Source organism: Crocodylus siamensis, chromosome 4 (genome assembly GCF_052110815.1).
Source record: "Crocodylus siamensis isolate JL-2025a chromosome 4, ASM5211081v1, whole genome shotgun sequence".
NCBI lineage: Eukaryota > Metazoa > Chordata > Crocodylia > Crocodylidae > Crocodylus > Crocodylus siamensis.
The window spans coordinates 132,742,421-132,761,812 of NC_143398.1; the positions used below are offsets into that span (position 1 = coordinate 132,742,421).

General features: G+C 41.6%; 1 protein-coding gene across 6 annotated transcripts in view; it reads left to right on the forward strand.

Annotated features, from left to right (window-relative positions):
• The window catches only part of ETV6 (ETS variant transcription factor 6), a 179,296-nt gene that overhangs the window by 13,269 nt on the left and 146,635 nt on the right, over positions 1–19,392 (forward strand). The window contains exon 2 of one of the 6 annotated variants that reach the window (XM_090043820.1): positions 8,247–8,283. The exons of 4 other annotated variants lie outside the window; for them this stretch is intronic. In XM_090043820.1, coding sequence (XP_089899946.1) covers positions 8,247–8,283 — 37 coding nt within the window. Of the gene's footprint in view, positions 1–8,246; positions 8,311–19,392 lie in introns of all 6 variants that reach the window. One more of the 6 variants, XM_090043826.1, reaches the window with a different exon arrangement.

Sequence of the window (19,392 nt, forward strand, 5' to 3'; positions counted from 1 at the left end):
TTATTTGCATTGGCTAGTAGAATTTACTGATTTTTTTCGATACTAACTATTGGCATCGCACTAAATTGGATATGTCTTCTGGCTAATTGTACTTAAATCTATGTAAGCAATTAAATAGCATGACATATGTATTTAGATTTCTTAAATTTTACATTTCCTGTCAGATAATTGTGAACGGTGCATTTATTACTTCCTAGTCGATTAATCTTTTGGTTGTGATTGTGTTAATGTTTAGCCAATATATTTGGCTATAAATTGAAACAATTAAAATATATGAAAGTAATCTTAAATATAAAACATGATTTGATAAATTTACTTGCAAAATGAAGTAACAAGCATATTTAAGTTAGTTTTATTTAATAAAAACAGGCATTTATTATAAAAGTGCTATCTATAATAAATTAAATGGACTGATTGTTTCTGGCTGCTGTGATTTTTTAGAACAGGTAGATCTCCTTATTTCTTACCTGCTTTTATTTAGAGATTGGAAAATAAACTTTCCCATCTTTTCAGCTTTCAGTTGGCTTCTCAGTTTTGAATTAGCTTGTCATTGAACTAAACTAATTGAATAAATTAAAATGAAGAAATGTATTCTTTGTGTACCTGGAGAAGAGGCTATGATTATCACTGGCAGTTTTTAACTTCAAGTTCTGGTTTTAGTTGCTTAGCTGGTGATTTCCTTCAGTTCATCTGTCTGACTTTCTTTAAAACTTCAACAGCAAACATATGTAGAGGTTTTATTTTATTTTCTAATTTAAATTTAAATAATTTTAATGTATTTATAGTAAGTATAGGTCTTAATATAAGCTGCTATAACTTCAATTTTAAATTGTTTAAGTTTATTTTTTTTTTAATGTTTAAAGAAATAAACTTGTTGTATATTTGTATATTATCCATTTTAGCCATCCTGATTTTTAGGCAGAGCTAAAATGGTAAAAAATATATATAATTTCCTTTATACTAAATTCCCATTTTGAACTATAACCATAGGGTGCTTGTATGCCTTGGTCCCACAGGGATGCAGCCAGTGAGACAATGTGAACATTACAGAAGTCACAGAAGTTTAACACACATTGGTATTTATATGTGCAATATATAAGAGCCATCTTACCCATGGGTGAGCCACCCTGTTTCAGATGAATTTGTATAGTACTAATTGACTAGAAAGCAAGAGACATTACAGGTGCCTATCTCAGGTAAAGGAAATAGAGATCTTGTCATCAAAAGAGGACTCTTGCCATGGTTTTGGAACAGTATCCCCTGTTACGATGAGCAAAAACTAATTGCAAGATGCATAATAAACTTGTGAGGACCTAGAAGGTTGTAGTAACCCAGTTTAGAAGGGTGGACTGGTTTCCAGTAGGGGGCTAGGACTATTTTTTCTAGCCTATGCCCCAGCCAATAGCTAAATCTACCAGAGCTGAATAGACACGTGGTAAATAAGCTGTCTGCCCAACAGAGGTGTTGAAGTGGTCCCTGAGATAGCACCAGCCCAGCTCTCTCTTTGCAGCTATTTCTGATGGTTCAGAAGAAAGTATTGGTAACAGAGTTTTAAAGCATTCATTCATTGGTCAAGGAGTATATATCTAGTTTTGTATATTTGTCAGTATATATCTAGTTTTGTTGTTTTAATTCTTCAGATTCAAGAAAGTGTTTGAAAAACCTTTGTGAAATGCATAGATTTTTTTTTCTTTATTAGAACCAGTTGCAGCAAAATTAGCAGCATACTCACTTGGCTTCTAGGGATTCCTTCCCTGCTATTCACTTATCTCCTCCCACTATTTGCTTTTGCAGAGGAAGGCTCATTTAGCTGCCTCACTCTGGAAAGCTGCAGTGCTTTGAGATGCTGAAGTGTCTGTTATTTCTCTTTCAGACTCTCTTTAACTGTGTATTATCCCTGTGAAATAGGGAAGTATAAATTCCCCTGGGGTCTCCCAAGTCCTCCAACAGCTTTGATTTTGTAGTTTAAATACTGATACTTTTTAGGTGGAAGAATATATGTAGGGGAAAAGTTGTTTTCTTAGAATTCTAACCCAGAGGTTCCCAGCTGAAGGCCAGGGCTCTTCAGGGGCTTGCAGACCACCTGATAATCACCAAATGCCAGTTTGGCCATGTGACACTAGCTCCTTTTTTATTCTGCTTTCACCATCTTTCCAGTAATATATAGAAAGTTCATCATATCCGTAATTTTTCATTTACCACGTAAGCCATTACTGTGGCCGACAGGGATTATGTGCAATGAGTATAGGGGAGGAAGAGGTGGATCTTCGTGGCTACGCATAAGAACATCTGTGGGACAATCTTTCTCTTTAGATGTGCTCCTTATTAGGGGAAAAGGTGGCAAACTTCTGCTTCTACTTTGGGTACCACAACTGTGGCAGTTCTTGCCCTGACTTGCACAGACATGTGGAAGTCAATGGATTCTCCAGAGTAGGGTGGTTTTCAATGCTTGTCTCCTTAAAGCTGTCCATTAGGGTATACTTATTATTTCTATTTTTAAAAAAATGATTGAGGGGGGGCCTTAGGAAGGAATGGCTGTAGCTATTTGGAAAGGGGGCAAAGAGCGAAGCTTTGTGTTTTTTGTCTGGCTTTGTTCTGTTTTGTGTCTTGTAAAATCTGAAAAGCAGGCCAGGGCCAGAGATAACCAGAGAACAAAGTATATTTTTGTGTGAAATAGCAGCTTGGAAAGCTACCGATATTATTCAGGTATCTTGTTCTTGTCCATCCCTTTTCCCTCAGTACTGGAGACCTGACAGTCTAAGACTGAGAAGAAAGGTTTTTCAGAAGCCTTTTGGCCTTTTGAATGACCTTTATCGCAATGATTCAGAAAGTGCTTAGGGATTTTCCTGTTCTTGACTCTGCTTCTGGACTGTGACCTAGTTTATTGTGGTAAAGAGCTTTGATCTCTTCTGTTCCTAATAACTAGTTTCTCTCCAGGTTTTTCCCAGATCTGGCTGACAAAGAGCATGAAAAATAATCAGATCCTTAAATAACTCAGGGGCCATGTGCAGTCTCAGCCACACCTCTCCTGTTAGTTGATAAGAGACTTCAGAATACAGCTCTGTGACATGGTGAATTCACCCATACTTGATGGAACAGATGTAGGGATAAATTTGCTGGCACAACCACTTAGCCTTAATCATGTCTCCACCTTTGCCCCTCTGGCCCCCTCAACCCTTCCCCCTCAATATCGAGTCACAAAGTTGAAGGTCTTTGTTATTTAACATACAGTCTCAAAGGTGAATATGATTTTCTCACATCAGTGGGACAAAATGAAGCCTGCATGTTACTAATTAAACCTTAGAAAGCACAAGAGGATGTAGACCAGAGAATACATCATGTACCAGAATGGTGAGACTTAACAACCTTAGTCACATAGTTTTAAGTCTGGGCTGCAAATAGGAGCATCTGCCGGGATAGGCAATTGCTGACTCAGCAGCACTGAACACGAGGCTTTTATCCTGCAAGGTGTCAAGTACCTCCGCTCTCTGTTGGTTTGGGTAGAATCCAAGGGCTTTTCTGGGGGTGCTCTACACCTTACAGCAGGCTTGTCCAACATACAGCCCGCGGGCCACCATGCTCCAAGCCGTTTTCTGAGGCCCAGGGTGCTGCGATGGAAAACTAAAGTAAACACTGTACTTTTGTTTCGGGGGGAGGAGCGGGAGTGATGTGATATCGCTTCCTGTGAGGTCTTTGAATATGGCTCTCCGGACCACTGGGTGATAAAAAGTTCATGATCTGGTCCCACATTAGAAAAGGTTGGACACCCCTGCCTTACAGGGTATAATTCAAGTCATCCAAACATTTATGCTGTTTGCTGAATAAGAAAACAAATATTTTGTGAAGGGAAAAAAGGCAATCATGTAATGTAAGTAGCTGATACCACATTTCTTTCTATCCACATTATGGTTGGTGTATGTGTGCCCAGGCAGGTTAATAGTAGAGACTGTATGTTATTGGCATCTAAGGTCAATTTGACCTTAAATGAAATCCATTGTTCCATCTTTTGGTAGACATGTGTCCATAAAAGTCTCCAGTCCTGGCAATGACTCTGTACTTTTGCTCTTCAGTCCTGTCTGAGATGCTGTAGATGAAAGATTCTCATCCAGGGTGCTGCAATACTCTGAGGTGCCTTGAGATCCTTGCGTGGTATCCTGTAGGAGCTGTGAGGTGTGCGAACACGATTCACAAGATAAACCCAGATAAACCAGAGACTTCAAAGAGCAATCCATAGTGTTGAAATCATTCTGATCGGTTTATGATCTTTGAGAGTTTTACAACAGAAGAATTGTTCTGTGTTTGTTTGTTTTATAGTAAAAAAGAAAAGTGTAAACTCAGAGCTGGAATTTTCTGAGGAGTGCCTCGATTCTAAAACAAATTGAGAATCACTGCCATAGACTGACTGGCTGATGAAAGGCTAGCCAAGACTTCAGTCCTCACAGTGATCCTCCAAGACTAGAGTTAAGCTCCTCTGGGGTGGGCAGCATGCTCTACTGTTTTCTGTGCTGTAGCTTTTTGTTGTGTTCAATTCAGGACTGTCAAGCCCTTAGAAAAATGGAAGTATTTAGCCATCTGACCAAAAAAAAATCCTTGTTCATTTTGGGACATAGGCACTAGACTGTTGCAGGTGTGATCACTCTCTGCTAGCAATCTATGATGGGGCTGAGGTGCAATGCCAGAATATAAGGTAGGGGCAGCTGGGACAGAAAAATGAATTAATTTGGAAGGGGAGAATGCTTCATTGGGAATGACATGATGAATGACTGTCTTACCCTCTGCAGAAGCAACAGATATGCAACTGGGAAGGAAAGAAGAAGAAACAAAGGAAAATATTAGCTTGTCAGTCCTTTAATTCCAGAGGCCTTTCCATTCTCGTGTTCAATGCACACAATGCAAAGCCATAGCCATGAAATTCAGGAAGGAGATATAGGATGCTGAGCTGCTTACCATATCTGCCCCTGTTCACAAGCCTCCCAAAGCTGTGCTGGGTTCAATTTTTTTTTCAGGAAAGTAGTTTGAATTATTTCATAAAAATACAACACACACGATGCCCAGTTGTTGTTTTTTTACTCAATAAACAGGGTGTAAGCTTTCATTAAAAAATTTTACTCTAAACCTTTGGGAAGTATTATAACATTCTTTAGTTACACATTTTTTGAACCAGAATATGTTCGTCACCATTCACACTTTTCTGGCCCTTTGTTTAACACTGACTGCCCATGTGACTTAAAGCAGTTAGGACTAAAATGTCATTGATTTATGTTTGTTAAAAGTTAGTGACAGAGTGGCTTGGAAATGAAGAAAATTCCAGTATTTAAGAAATTAAAAAGAAAAAGATTGTGTATCATAAGAGTTGAATGCGTCTTATTACTTGTGACTGCAGGACAGACATGCCCAGTTCATATAGCAAAATCCCCTCTTTTTCTGCAAAGAACTACAGGTAATAGTTTGAAGAGCCACTTGTAGCTCACAAGCTGAGGCCTGCGTATTGGTGGTCTAACACCTGGCTTGGGGCTTGAGATTCAGGCTTTTGGCAAATTAGCTTATTCTCTCCTGCCGCAACATTGGATGTTGTTATCCTAGGCACCAAAACCTTGAAGATGCTGGTGACTAACTTAGAGGGACAGTCCAGGCCTGGCAGATGCAAAGTCCTCTTGTTTTATTTTCTTGAAGTGAGAGTTAGCTATATGCTGGGTTTTAAAAGGAAAAAAGTATTTTATTTGTTATCTGATTCTCCACCCTTTTCTAAATGAAGGAGAAATTTGGGTGTGCCCAGACATGGCAACATTCTGTAGTAATGTGATGGGTAAGGTTTTGGACCAGTAATAGGAAATATATTGATCTTAGTTTTTAATAACCTTGCAAATCAGCAGAAAGGATCACCTCAGCTGTGCTGCATTCCCAATGCTGTCAAGTTTGTGTAGCAGCTTTCCCTGGGGAAACCAGCGCGCTAGTCTCCCTACAGATGAGGAGCAGGCTGTTCACGTGTCCAGGCCATTAACTTCCCTCCATTTCTTGAAATTGTGTCCCTCTGTTGTCAATTGTTTGCTTATTATGCAGGCCTGGGGATCATTAGGGAGTCCTGAACTCCAAGCATTTTTCCAGCGGGAAATCCTTTGCACTGAAGTCACTAATTTTCTGTAATTTACTAAGTGTCTTGTTTTCCATTTGCCTGCTAGTGAAAACTCTCCTACCATTTTCCTCCTTGTCATTTAGTTTGTGCTGTGGCCAAAACCAGACTCCCTTTTTGCAAAACAGATGCAGAAAGTGGCTTACTGTGTTCCCAAGCTGTCCCCCAGTTATTGTGACATCAATTAGGGCCTTTTTCTATTGCAGCAATATGTAATCTACCAGAGCTGTATTTCTAGTGGTGAATGAGGTGCATATGTCCTTTGTCACTCTCTAATAGCATAATACCGAGGAGAATGCCACTTGAGAAGTAAATCAAGGCATTAATTATGACATTGTATTGTGATGTGAGGATGTGTCCTAGGTGTTGTTGGTAGTATGACTGTCTCAAGCATTCACTTCCTGTGTGACCTTCCTGTGTACTGTCACTTCCCCTTCCTGGTCTCAAGTTTACTACCATGTAAAAGAAGACTCCTACCACCTACTTAATAGAGTTGAGGAGCTAATTTCTTTTTACAACAGGTTTTGGAGTTCATTAGAGGCCTTATAAGTTGTTGTTACACTTGCAAATCAGCCTAAAGCTTAATTCTGGTGGCTGGAATTCAAATTAATGCAATGTTTGAAGGTCCTTTCCATTATTCTTTCCTTAGTTTAGGTAAAAGTAGAAACTTAATTTTTACTCTCAAGGATAGCCCTGTTTGCCAGGAAACTATCCTTCCCTTCCTTTCTCTGTATCAACAATTGCCAATCTTTTCAAAATAACAAGCGTGAATTAAGATGTTTGGTTAAGCAAGCATGTAGCATCTACAGAGAATCTGCATACGTGAGTCTGTTAGGTTGAGGCTCTACCACTGTGACTCGAAAAATTCCTAATGTACTTGAGATTGCTTTGCATTTCTACACCTAGATTGTGCCATTAATGTTTTAACTGTTGAGCAATATTGCCTTCATTTAAAAAACCAGACCTTTGTGCATTGTGAGCCATCAGAGAGAGACTGAGAACTCTGCAGGCTCCAACTTTGGCTGCAAATTTATGCTGCTCTGTACTGCTATTGCTGACAGACAGTCCAAGCCTGTTTAACCACGCATTAAAGTGTGAAGCCTCCCTGGGTCAGGGGAGGAAGTTTGCCCCACATGCCTAATCTAGAGGTCATTTCGGAGTTTCAATTATCTATTAAAATTGTGTCCCTGAAACACGATTGGAAATGATACATTCAGTTCATACATTTTAGCTCATGAGCCAAATTCACCACAGCTTTCGTGGGAACTTGATATATCCCCTCTGTAGACTCTGGGGAGGAAGATGTCTGTGTCATCTTTTTTCTTTCTTTAGATAACTGGGCCTCTATACAGATTCTTTCTATTTCCTTCTACATCTTCTACACCAGTTTTTCAATACCATCATAAACATTTACCAGCCCAAGCATTGAAACTGTTCGCTCCAGACAGAAAGGATGGTCTTGCGGTAAAGGAGAACTTGACTTAAATCCCAACTGCCATCGGCTTGCTGTATGACGCTAGGCAAATCATTTAATTCCTAATTGCCCAGCTGTAGAATGGGGTTTAACCATACTTGTTTGATGTTGTGGCAAGGACTTCCTTACATATGCCTAAGGAATTGGGATCTTGGTCCTGGCTGGGACACTTTTTTATGTGCTACCAGAATATAAGTAATAAATAGCTGTCATTTGCCAGCCCTTTAGTAGGATGATTGGCAATGGGGTAGGGGGGAATCTGGAGAGAGGTTTTGTTGTTGTGTCCCCATCCCCCCCCGAGATACCCATATCCTATTTTGCCTGAGTAAGCACAAGGCCATATTCTTCCATTGTCCATCCTCCCACAAGCTGAAACGACCTTTTTTGCCATCTGTTTTTTAGATGGATTGATTATCTTTCACATTGCAGGAATTCTACTGAGATATTTTTAATATGGGAGACAGTTTTCCGTCTGTCAGGCAAGGAAGATTTGAAGCAATTTCTGGTAGTTTAAATTAGGCGGACAGTACAACACAACAGGCATGTGGTTTGTGGGTTAGGATGTAATACTCCAATTCTCTACAATTTGAGAATAGCCAGGTATTTTTGCTAAAAGGCTGACACCTCAATTTTCATTGTTAGGATCCGGAGTTCTCACTGTGAGATCAAGCAGAAAGAGGTATGAACTGATTCAAGACTACAAAAGGTATCATTAAATTGATTCTTATGTGGAAGGGTATTTTCACAGTTGTGGACTTAAGTTTCCAATAAAATTATAATTAAGATCTATCAAACATCTGGGTTAATGTTTAGTCACTGACTCAGTCTGAAACTTATGTTAGGAGTATAAGATTTTAAATTCATTTCCCTTCCTTAAGTTACAATTAAAGTGAACTGAAAGTGACTTCTGCAGTTGAGGAAGGAGGAGAGCCCAGTCTCTAGTCTCAGCTGTTGAGCAAAGATGATCAGATAATGGTGTTCACTGGGACTGATCCAGTGTTCACAGTAGCCAATAGAAAGGCACCATTGGCTTCAGGAAGCTTTGGATTAAGCCTGTTTTGATAGTTTGGCAGGTGATACTCAAGTCATGAAAGGCAATTATTTGCCAGCGTTAGTTTTTGTAAACAAGGGCTGATCAGGAAATAGGAATTTTCTCTTATAGGAAGTGTCAACATTTGGAAATTTATTTTCTAAAAGTGAAATTTCCAAAAAATTGAATGGAATAAAGAAAACCCTGAATGTTTTAGAATCTGAAACGTGAAAAGCAAGCATATTTTTTACTTAAAATGAGACAGTTTGACATTTTGAAATGATATTTAAAATTTTTGACTGGGGAAAATAATGTTTAAAAACTGATATTTCTCCACAGAAGATGTTGATATTTGAAACCACATTTTCCTATGGGAAAGCTTGTGTTTGAAGTTTTTTTAAGTAGGTGTACCCAGCATAACACCACCCACCAGCAATGAAGATGGGAAGAGGTAATATTTGATATATGAAGCGGTGATTACCAAAGAGAGAGAGCATAGAATCATTGAGTGGTAGGGCTGGAAGGGACCTCTGGAGGTCATCCAGTCCAGCCCAGTGCCTAAGGCAGGATCAAACCATCCCATATGATCTGTAATCTAAACTCTACATAAGACTACCATCACCCTGACACAACATAGACTTAACACCTTAACCTGCCACAGATAAAGCAGGAGAGCCATGGCAGATAATGTCCTGCTTCTGGAAATATTGTCAATATATGCTCAAGAGCTCCTGGGTGAAAGGCCATGTCCCCCACTACAGAAGAAGGCAACCCCCCCCCCCCCCCCCCACACACACACACAGTCTATACCAATCTGACTACGGGCTAAAAATCGATCCTGATACCAGATATGGTAATTGGTAAGACCCTCAAGTCAGGAACCTCCGGCTTTGGTCCCAGCAGGAGCACTGGTACACTCCAGTCCAAATCCCCCCAGCCTGAATACCTCTGAAAAAGGCTTAAAAACACTGACACATGTACCAGGAAGGGGGGAGGGGGCATGGTTTCCCTCTCCTTTATGTCAGCCCTTCACATATTTGAAGACTGGTATCGTGTCCCCTCATAAGCACCTTTTTCCACAAGCTGAACAGTCCTAGTCCCTTCAGCCTCTCCTCATATGACTTGCCTTCCAAGCCCTTTATCTTTAATGCTGCCTGCCTCTTGATCCTCTCTGACATCTCCATGTCCTCTTTAAAATGTGGAGCTCAGAACTGCACACACTACTCCAGATGAGGCCTAACCAGTGCTGAGTAGAGGTACTATCATCACTCATGTCTTACACTTAATGCTTCTGTTAATGCATCTCAAAACAGCATTCACCATTTGTGCAGCTGCATCTGCAGGCTTGCATTGAGTCTGTAGTCTACCAAGACTCCCAAGTGCTTTTCCGTAGTGCTGTTGCCTAGTCAGGTGTTTCGCACACATTTCGGGGGGAGGGGGTTTATTATTCCTTCCAAGGTGTAGCACCATGCATTTTTTCCCCGATTTGACGATTCCTCTCAGTACTAGTAACAGTCCCTTCTGCCTTGACATTTATTTATCTGTGAGTCTGTCATTTTGTGAGGAAAGGTGACAAACACCTCTGAATTTAGAGGTTTTAGTTAACAATCCTTGTATTGCATCCAGCCTTAAGTAATTCAGGTGACTGTTTGAGACTTTACATAGATGGTACCACTCATTGTCTTGGGTAGTATCTCCATCTAGCAATCGGACACCTCCCTGCAAGGTCTGACTTGCTGACATATCTTGCCCTCAAACATCAGGATAGCAACACTTTGCCTGACCCATCTGTTTCAATGTCATAGTACAGGAGGAGGTTGCTTGCCCCTCATTGTCACAGACTCTTGACCTGGCCCAGAAATTGTAAGATGGTTTTTGCCCTAAAGAATCTGTTCTTTTTGGGGTGCATGTGTATGGGTTGTAAGTATTCTGCCTGTTATAAGACTGTCTTCCCTTGCTCTGTCTTAGTAGTTCAGACAAGGGATCCTGCAGACCCTGTATCACCAAACCTGTTGAAAACTAATTGGGGAACCTTCTCAAATATTGTGGGTGTCTTATTCTTTTTTTCTTTCTGCAAAATGAATCATGCCAACAATTCTTAAGGCCTCTAGCATATCAGCACCACCTCTGTGCCATGCCTGGGAAGGTACCTGTGAAGCACTCCTTACTCCCACTCTGCATCTACCAAATCCCCCAGTTGTGGCAATACAGCGACAGATTCATAGAAGTTTAGGAACCTTGTGAGATGATTGGGTCCAGCCCCCCTGCTCTGGGCAGGAAAGACTGGGGTCAAATAACCCCAGCAAGGTGTGCATCCGGTCTCTTTTTGAAGATAATGTAGCCCTAGGCACATGTCCAGAACCGCTCTTGGGGTGAAGCTATACACTATACTTAGACCATACTAAATCTGTGGAAAGTTAAGCAGTGTTAAAGTTAGAATGAGCTAAGTACATGCACTGCATATGTGGGATGCTGAAGGACTGCAAATTGCTTGTTTTATCTCCATGGAACAGACTGAAGTTATCTTAACACAAGCTAAGTAGCGCAACCCAGAGTTAACCCTTGCATTAAGGATTAAATCTGAAATGCTTAGAGGGCACTTAGTGTGAGTTATGATAAGCTTTAACATATGGAGTCTCATGTTTCAATTGCCTTTAGTGTGGTCTAAGTGTAACATGCAAGTTCACCCTTAGGTTCTCTCTCTCTCAAGCATGGTTATTGGCACATGCTTAGTGCTGCTCCAGACTGGCTATACTAATTTATTTCCAGGATTGTATGTTGTTGGACAGGGAGCAAGTGAGTGGGGTGTGCTTCATGGCAGGACTCTGAAGTGTAGCATGAAGGTTCTGTAAAAGATGCTGTCGGTGCATGACGTCTTTGTCCCATAAATGGCTGTTCACCTGTTTTCCTGCATTTTCCATCTATCTATAACAATTCCTTTTGTGTATTTTGACGCATAAATATCTAAATCTGATTTTTTTCCCCCATTTATTTCCAGTTGTCTGGTACTGTTTTCTCCTTTTGCTCATATGTCAGAGGCCTGATTTTCCCGCCCCCCCCCTTCCCCCCCATTGTTTTGTACCCTTCATGGTATTTATGTGTAGGTGTTAAATGCTTGCAGAAGGCTAGCACACTACACCCACTCTGTGCAGGGCTTAGCGGATGCACAGCTGTAAAGCAGAGGTGAATAAAGCTCCAGTTGTCCAAACAAAAGCTGGCTTCAGGTATGTGAATTTTAGCCAAATTAGGGTTTCAGTCAACTGTAAATGTAACATTCACAAGAAGTGGAGGTAGCACTACATAATCTTTTTCCTTTTTTTTTTTTTTTTTTTTACAAACCTTGCCTAATGTTAATGCCACAACAAGGCACCTGTTAATTTAAAAAAAAATTCCTTAGACTCTTATTGCTATCAAAAACACAGTTCAAATATCTGAAAGTGAGAAATTTTCTAAAGGAAGTAAGTCAATGCAAGGAAATCCTTAGACTTCCACCCCCGGCCTTAACTCTTCCCTGAGCCTCTCTCTCATTTCTACCAGTCCCTTCTGGCATGTCGTACAATAGCTGCTACTCCATCAGTATTGAAGCTTCAGTGCTCGCTAGCACGGCAAATCAGTTTTATGCCCACTGTGGATGACTCCATCATTCTTCCTTTCCATGGCTGAGACAGTCCATTTTGTCCACTTCTTCCCTGAGGAGTATGCAGGCATTTTCCAAGCTGAAACCACTCTTGTTGGAGAATCCTCCTCCATCTGGGGTCAGGCTGAGTAATGCCTTAGCTCATCCTGACTGCCTGGTTTGCTTTATTCCTATGTACCATTTTATTGGCCTCTTCTTTGATTAGGAAGTGTTCGGATCATTCTATTATAGGATTTGCATATAGATCCTTTACATTGGAAGAACAATGAGAAAGGGGGTCTTTTTGACCTCATGAAAGGTTTTCTGCGTAGGGCCTGTTTCATGGCTTCTGGGAGGTGGGTCATTTCCCTCCTTCTCCTCCCCCAGCCCATGCGCATTTTACTGGCAAGCTGAGGATTCTTAAGAACTGATATGCAAGTATGAGTCTCTCAACAGAAGCTTTATGAAGTGTGCGTGGGGATGATGAGTAGGCCAGAACTCTCCCTTTGAACACTTCTCATGGCTAGCTGGGGGATTAGTGTCCTGAAGAACTGTTTGTTCTAAAGGGCCCTGAGGAGGTGAGGGAGGGACAGGTTGTTTGAAGCATTTTTAATGCCATTAGGATGGAGTAAAAGGAGGGGTCTGAAGAATTTCATCAGCACCTGTAGCCATTACATGAAGTTTACCAGTATTAATCCATCCAGGGCTCATAGAACAGAGGCCCTTTAGCACTTGCCTCTGCTGTTCATGGGCTGTTTCTGCCTGTTGGAGTCCTTAAGCTATCGTGGTCACTTGTAATTTGGAGTTGCAAGGCATTATGCATATGTGAGGGGGTGGAAATTGCAGATTAGAAAATGAGGGGCTAGAAGAAATTTATGGAAATGTGGGAGTATTGGCAAAGTGCTGCTAGTGTAGACATAGCTGTGTGATAAAGTTGTTCTGGCCCTGGGATAGGAAAACCCCTATTCCCCGCCCCCCAACAATTCAGGAGACCCAGAGAGAGAAGTAACTTGTCCAAGTCACCCAGCAGGCACATGGATGGAACAGAGCTGAGAAGGGAACATGGATCTCTTGAATGTCAGTCTGGTGATCTGGCCACTAGGTCACACCGCTGTAGTCACAAAAACAGCCATTTAGCAAAGCACTTTTCAAAGTGTGGTCCCTAAAGTCAGCTGAGAGCCAAGGTTGCTTGGTGAAAATGTATAGGAGGTCATTGCAGCCAGTTGCTCCTCTGCTCTGGAACTCCTTCACTCTTGAGGCTTGCCAGAACCTGAGTGCGGACATCTTTCAGAAGCACTGTGAGACATTCCTATTTGGGCAGGAGTTTAGCAAATGGAACTAGGCTAAGATGATGTTGGGGTGGGGGGCTGTTTTATTATAGTTCCTTTTTAAGTTGATTTGTTTTTTCTAGCATCCCTGCTGTATAAGTTATTTTGTCCTCTTATTGTAAGCTGCTCCGAGCCTTTGTTGGAAAGTGTGGCATATACATTGCATAAAGAAATACATAATATACTTGACCTAAAGCTGGGCTTCATGATCTGAACTGTGTGCCAAATCGCAATCACGGGGCCAAGGTCACCTGGGCAGACCTGTAGACAGAAATGGGATTGCACAACTGTCACTGAGGACAGAGCTGGGCTATGCAGGAATATAGGAGGCCAGCATTTGGCTTGCAGAATCGGTATTACTAGCAAGAATGCCTGAAATGGAAATAAACAAATGAACTCAGCCTTACTGTCAGATCCCATGTTAAACAGAGTGGAAAAGTAAATCTAGACTTCTGAGTGGATTTTAGAAGATACAGGAGTGTGAGTTCACATGCATTTTCTCTCTCTCTCACAATAATACACAAAGGTCACCTATTAAAACCAGTAGTACAGCAGCACTATGATTTTATTAGTCATGCCAAGAACATGCCTTGAATATATAAAGGACATATACTGCCTTTTTTTTTTTTTTTTTAAAGAAATTACTGCTTCACTACCTTTCAGAAGAGAGCTTCAGGACTTGGAGTTACTCTGGATAAAATGTTTCATGATCAGGTGGAGAAGTAGACTTAGGTCCACAAAGGAAGCTGTCTTGAGGAATCCAGAAGTTTGACAGTCAGCCTACACTTTGCAGCAGTAACAGAGACAACAAAATGATACCTTCCAGGGATTTCAAATCCTGGGCTGTTTGTGGGATGAGGGTAGAGAGATACAATTTCGCTTTCTACTCGAATTCAAGTTGGTAAAAGATTCCTTCTTTCTCAACAGCCCCAGATTTCAGTGGTCCACACTGTGATCTCAGTCAGGTTCAATGGGGGCTTTGCTATCAACTTCAAAAGAACTGTTCCAAAGTATTCACTGGTAGGGTGACTTACTGAAGTGGGACTGCCTACGAGTAGATGACTTTTTGGGGTCTGATCCCTGGAGGTTATTTATTTTCCTTCCCTGCTGATGCTCTATAGATTCACGATTTTGTGAACAATGAGCTCCTTCTCAAAATTGGGTCTTGCTTCTCTTCCTTTTGTGATCAGTGAGAGTTTTGCCACTGATCTCAGAGAAGAATTCTATCCTTTGAGAGTTGAAAAGGACTTGCTGTTGTGTACAAACGTATTTGTTTGAAAAGTAACCCCTTTTCTAAAATTTAAGGGGTAAGGGCCTGGTTGTGGGAGGATGAGATCTGAAGCAGGACTCATAAGTCTTATTACGAGGTCTGCCCCAGAGTTGCTCTCTATTTAAGTTAGTCACCCTCTCTTTGCCTGAGCTGCAGTGAAAAGGGTTGAAATATGCCTTATGGGAAAGTTATAAAATTTGAATTAATGTTGATATCCTCAAAATATTTAGTAATCATCAGGTATAAAGTGTTATGTACTAGAATTGTGAAGTATTAGCAATAACAAAGTTATGTAGTATGTGATGTTTGGAAAATAGGGATCATTTGGTTTCTGAAGAAGGAGAAAGATTAGAAGCAGTTGAATGGAGTGTGTAAAGTCCTGAGACAAGAAAAGGGTGAATAGGAAGGAAACAGTTAAGATCAGAGCGGGACAAGAACCAGGCCACAGCCATATGGGTTTGTGGACTATCAAACTGGGAAGCAGCAAGCTAATACTGGGGCCCTTTTATAAATAAGTGTCAATTTGTAGAAAATTAAACCATGGCAATGTTGGAAATTTCATTTTGAGGGGAAAAAAGTTTATTTTAGTGTGGTTAGGGATGAAAATGCATTATGTGAAAGGGGTTGCTCATACTTGAAGCGTATCAAGAGAGCTAATTTACCACCTAGCAGAACAGCATTGAAGAAAGGAAAAGAAACACACATCCCTCCTGAAGTAACATGAAATTGGCATTGCAAACTGAGGAGAGTCAGGTAATTCAAGTTTGAAACTGACACTCCGTCCTTAACTCACCCTAGGTAATTGTTGCCATACGTGCAGTTCGCATCGCAGTGCTCAGCCACACTTTCATAACCAAGCCAGTAGAATTGTGCAGAACTTGCATGCTAATATGACTGGCTGGAGTTCAGGCCTGGTTCATGTAAAGTTCTGAGGTTTTTTTATGAATTTGTACCCAGCTTTGACCAAATATCACCTTGGGAATGAAGTAATTTAAAACTGCTTTATTTGTCAATGAGGGCTATATTTGATTTTGACGAAAGTTAAGATCTTAACACCCCTAAATTTGAAGGTTTGAAATCCATGTCTGGTTAGAATTGTTAAATGGAAAAGCTAAACTTTCCTCTCATTGCAGTTTTATCTGCTAAAAAAATTCCCAATGGTTTTTTGTTAACCACCAAATACACTCTTCTGACAAAGATCGAGCATTGGATATTCCTTTGGAAAATGAAATAGTTTGGAAGGTTAGGACTTAAACTTGAAACACCCGGGTTCTCCATTTGCATCACAAACATCCCATTTAGGGGTTCACTGATAGGTTTTTTTTGGCGGGGCCCATACTGATGGATAATTTTTTTAACGAGCCATATCGGCCGATTACTGATCCGATTCAGACGTGCAGCCCTGCAACATGGAGAGTAGCGTCTGGCTGGTAAGTCCTGGGTGGCTCAGGGCAGGCAGTGCTGACTCTGAGAGCGGGACTACAGTGAATTTTGGGGTAGCTGCAGCCCCCCCCAACCCCTGCTCCAAGCACCACCACTCCCTGCCCCAAGTGCAGCCCAGCCCAGCCCTCTCTCCCTAGCCAGGAAGAGCCTGGTGCAGCCCTGCCCCCAGCCTACAGATGCAGTCCGCTCTTGCTCCACACACAGATCTGGGGATACACCCTCCCATGCCCTCCTGGGGTGTTTGCAGCAGCAGGAGCTACCCCCTCCTGCACTTCCCAGATGGGCTGTGGCTCTGTCCCATGCCCCACCCCACTCCTACCCTTACCACAAGGGCCTCGATCTGCCCTGCCATGCCCCATCCCTCCCCCCAGCCCTTCCCTCACAACAGACATACCAGCCAGATGCTACTCTCCATGCTGCAGGGCTGCATATTGGAATCAGATTGGTATTGGCTGATATGGCTAGTTTAAAAATCAGCCATTGGTATTGGCCTGGAGCACATGCCGGGCTCCCCCCCCCCGCCGGGTTCATGCAGTGGCTGGAGCCACCCGCTCCACCGCCCCATCCTGCCCTGGCTGGGCAGCACCTGCCTCTGCCCCTTTCCCAGCCCCACTCCCTCTCCCTCCCTCACTGTGGTCTCGATCTGCCCCTTTCCTCACCCCTTCTCCCACTTACCAGCCAGACCCGGCTGTTCTCCATGCTGGTGTGCTGTGCTCCTGGCTGCCTGTGTGCTGTGCTGTGGCTCCGCACATGCACGTGGCATTTATTTGCCACCTCAGACAAAAAAAGGCTGATTGACGAAGCTCTCAATTTTCCTTATATCGGTGCTTATCTGATACGCAACCAAAGTATCAGCGCACCTTTAATCCAGTTATTTAAGGAAAAAACAGTGTAATGTGTGACGTGTGTAACATGATTTAATAGATTTTCAGAGTATAACTGTAGGGTTTATCCTCAAGGGGAAGCTTTGTCCTTTTCTGTTGTTCCAAAAATGGACCTTGCCTTGATACACCAAGGCCCCAGTCCTCAGACCTGCAAACACGTGCACAAGTTATCCCGCTGAGCTCAGTGGAATTATTCATGTATATAAATGCTTGTGGGATTGCCACTCAGTGTTGTCTGTTTATTTTTTCTAGGCTCCTTTTGGAATTAAGCAATATCCACTATCCAGGGCCTGAGTGAAATACCATTGAAGTCCATGGGAAGACTCCCAGAGATTTCAAACAGACATTAGGATCTGTCCTTTTATTGCCTGTGGTCTTGTTTGGGTGGGGAAAATTGATCTGCATAATTATTCTAGAATACCTATTCCAGAATTAAATGATTTATTCTGGAATAAATCCCCAGTGGGGACACTATTCCAGAATAATTACTGTGCTTTGTGAGTTAACATGGTATTGCAGAATAAAGGTGCTTTTATTCCAGAATGATGTGGATAGCTATTCTTCACTAAATAGAGTGAAACACCTGTGCTTTGGTATTCCAGGTTTGTTTTAAATTAGAATAAGTGATGCTAGTGTAAATCCCTTTTTATAGCCATGGAGCCTTCCTACTATTGGTTTTGACCAAGGTGTTAGCTACTCCAGTATTTAAAAAAAAATCCAAGTACAGACGAGCCCATTTAATGAACTCAAGACAAATTCCTGATCCTCTTATCTAATCTGCATAGGTGTTTGTGTCTTCAGTAGGTCTCTGCCTGTGTGCAGGGATCCACCTACACTGATCTGATTGTAGGGTGGGCTTCCCCACCAGTAAAAGAGTTTGAATATTGTTCTTTGTCTGGGGATGAGCTTGATGGGGAAGGCAGATTATGACTAGGTTCGGCAGAATTCGATTTGTAATTTTGGCAGATAATATTGATGTTTATTTTTTTTTTAAAGCATTTATCTAGATTTTTCTCCATTTTAAATTTTCAGGGTTGTGTGTAATTACAGGTGTGGGGCAGACAACTTATTAATGACAGCAGTATATTATTATTATTATTATTATTATTATTATTATTATTATTATTATAATAATAATGCAGTGAAACTGCCTGCCATGGCAAATGTAACTACTGCAGGACTGCCACCAGCTGAGCGGCAGAACTACCATCTATCCTGGCTCTGCTCACCCATAGTTCCTTCATCTGCTTTGTCACTTCATCCCATTGTTCCCAGTCTTCTGGTCTTTTGGGGTTTCTGGGAGTTGCAGTCAAAAGTATAGCCAGCACAGTTCAGTAGGACTGTTCTCTCTGTTGTCACACACTCCCATCAGCCATCATTTTTCTTACATTCCCTTTCTGTGAATTTTGATTATTAACAATGGAAATATCGGTTTGTCACCCTGAGTTTGAAGTTAAATCAACATTTAGCAACATTTACTGATAAAAATCCAATCCTGCCAAGCCTAGGTATGACCCAGACTATTCTAAGAACTGGAACTGGTTTTGAAATTGCTGTGCACATCCACCCCCTCTCACATTCTAATAGGTGTCCTATTTACTGAGACATTTCTAAGGTGGCTGAAGGAAAAGCTTTCATCATCTTCATCTCTGAGTTGTTATGGAAAAAGGAAAATGCACATTAATTAAATGTCATAACTTTTTCTGTATTCATGTATCCTATGAACAGGCTTTGAGTGAACTGTGAGTGTCCAAATTTTTGAGCTCCCATTAGCTACTCATCTCCCATTGAAATATAATAAGGCAGGACTGTCAAACTTTGTTCTTCCCCTGCCCCTACTCATCCCTTGGCTTGGATCTGGACCATAGGGATACTGATGGACTGGATCTGGGCATACCTCCAGCAGTGGGTGAGCGGTAGTGGCATTGCATGCCATGGGGATTAATGCACCCATCCCTTGTCCCTCCACCTCCCTCACATGCCCCAATGGCACTCCATACACCAAAATTCAGCAGTGGGCCCCACCTCAGAATTCCACTCTTTCCAGGAGACCCATGGGCCTGATGATATGGCTTTATGGGTCAGACCTTGCCCATGGTCTTTTTCTTTGACACCCTTGAATAAGAGTTATGTGCCTAAGCACTTCAGGTTCCTTGTACAGTCTTACTTTGCAGTCTATGTATTAACTCTGTGCATGCAACTTCCAGAGTTTCTGTA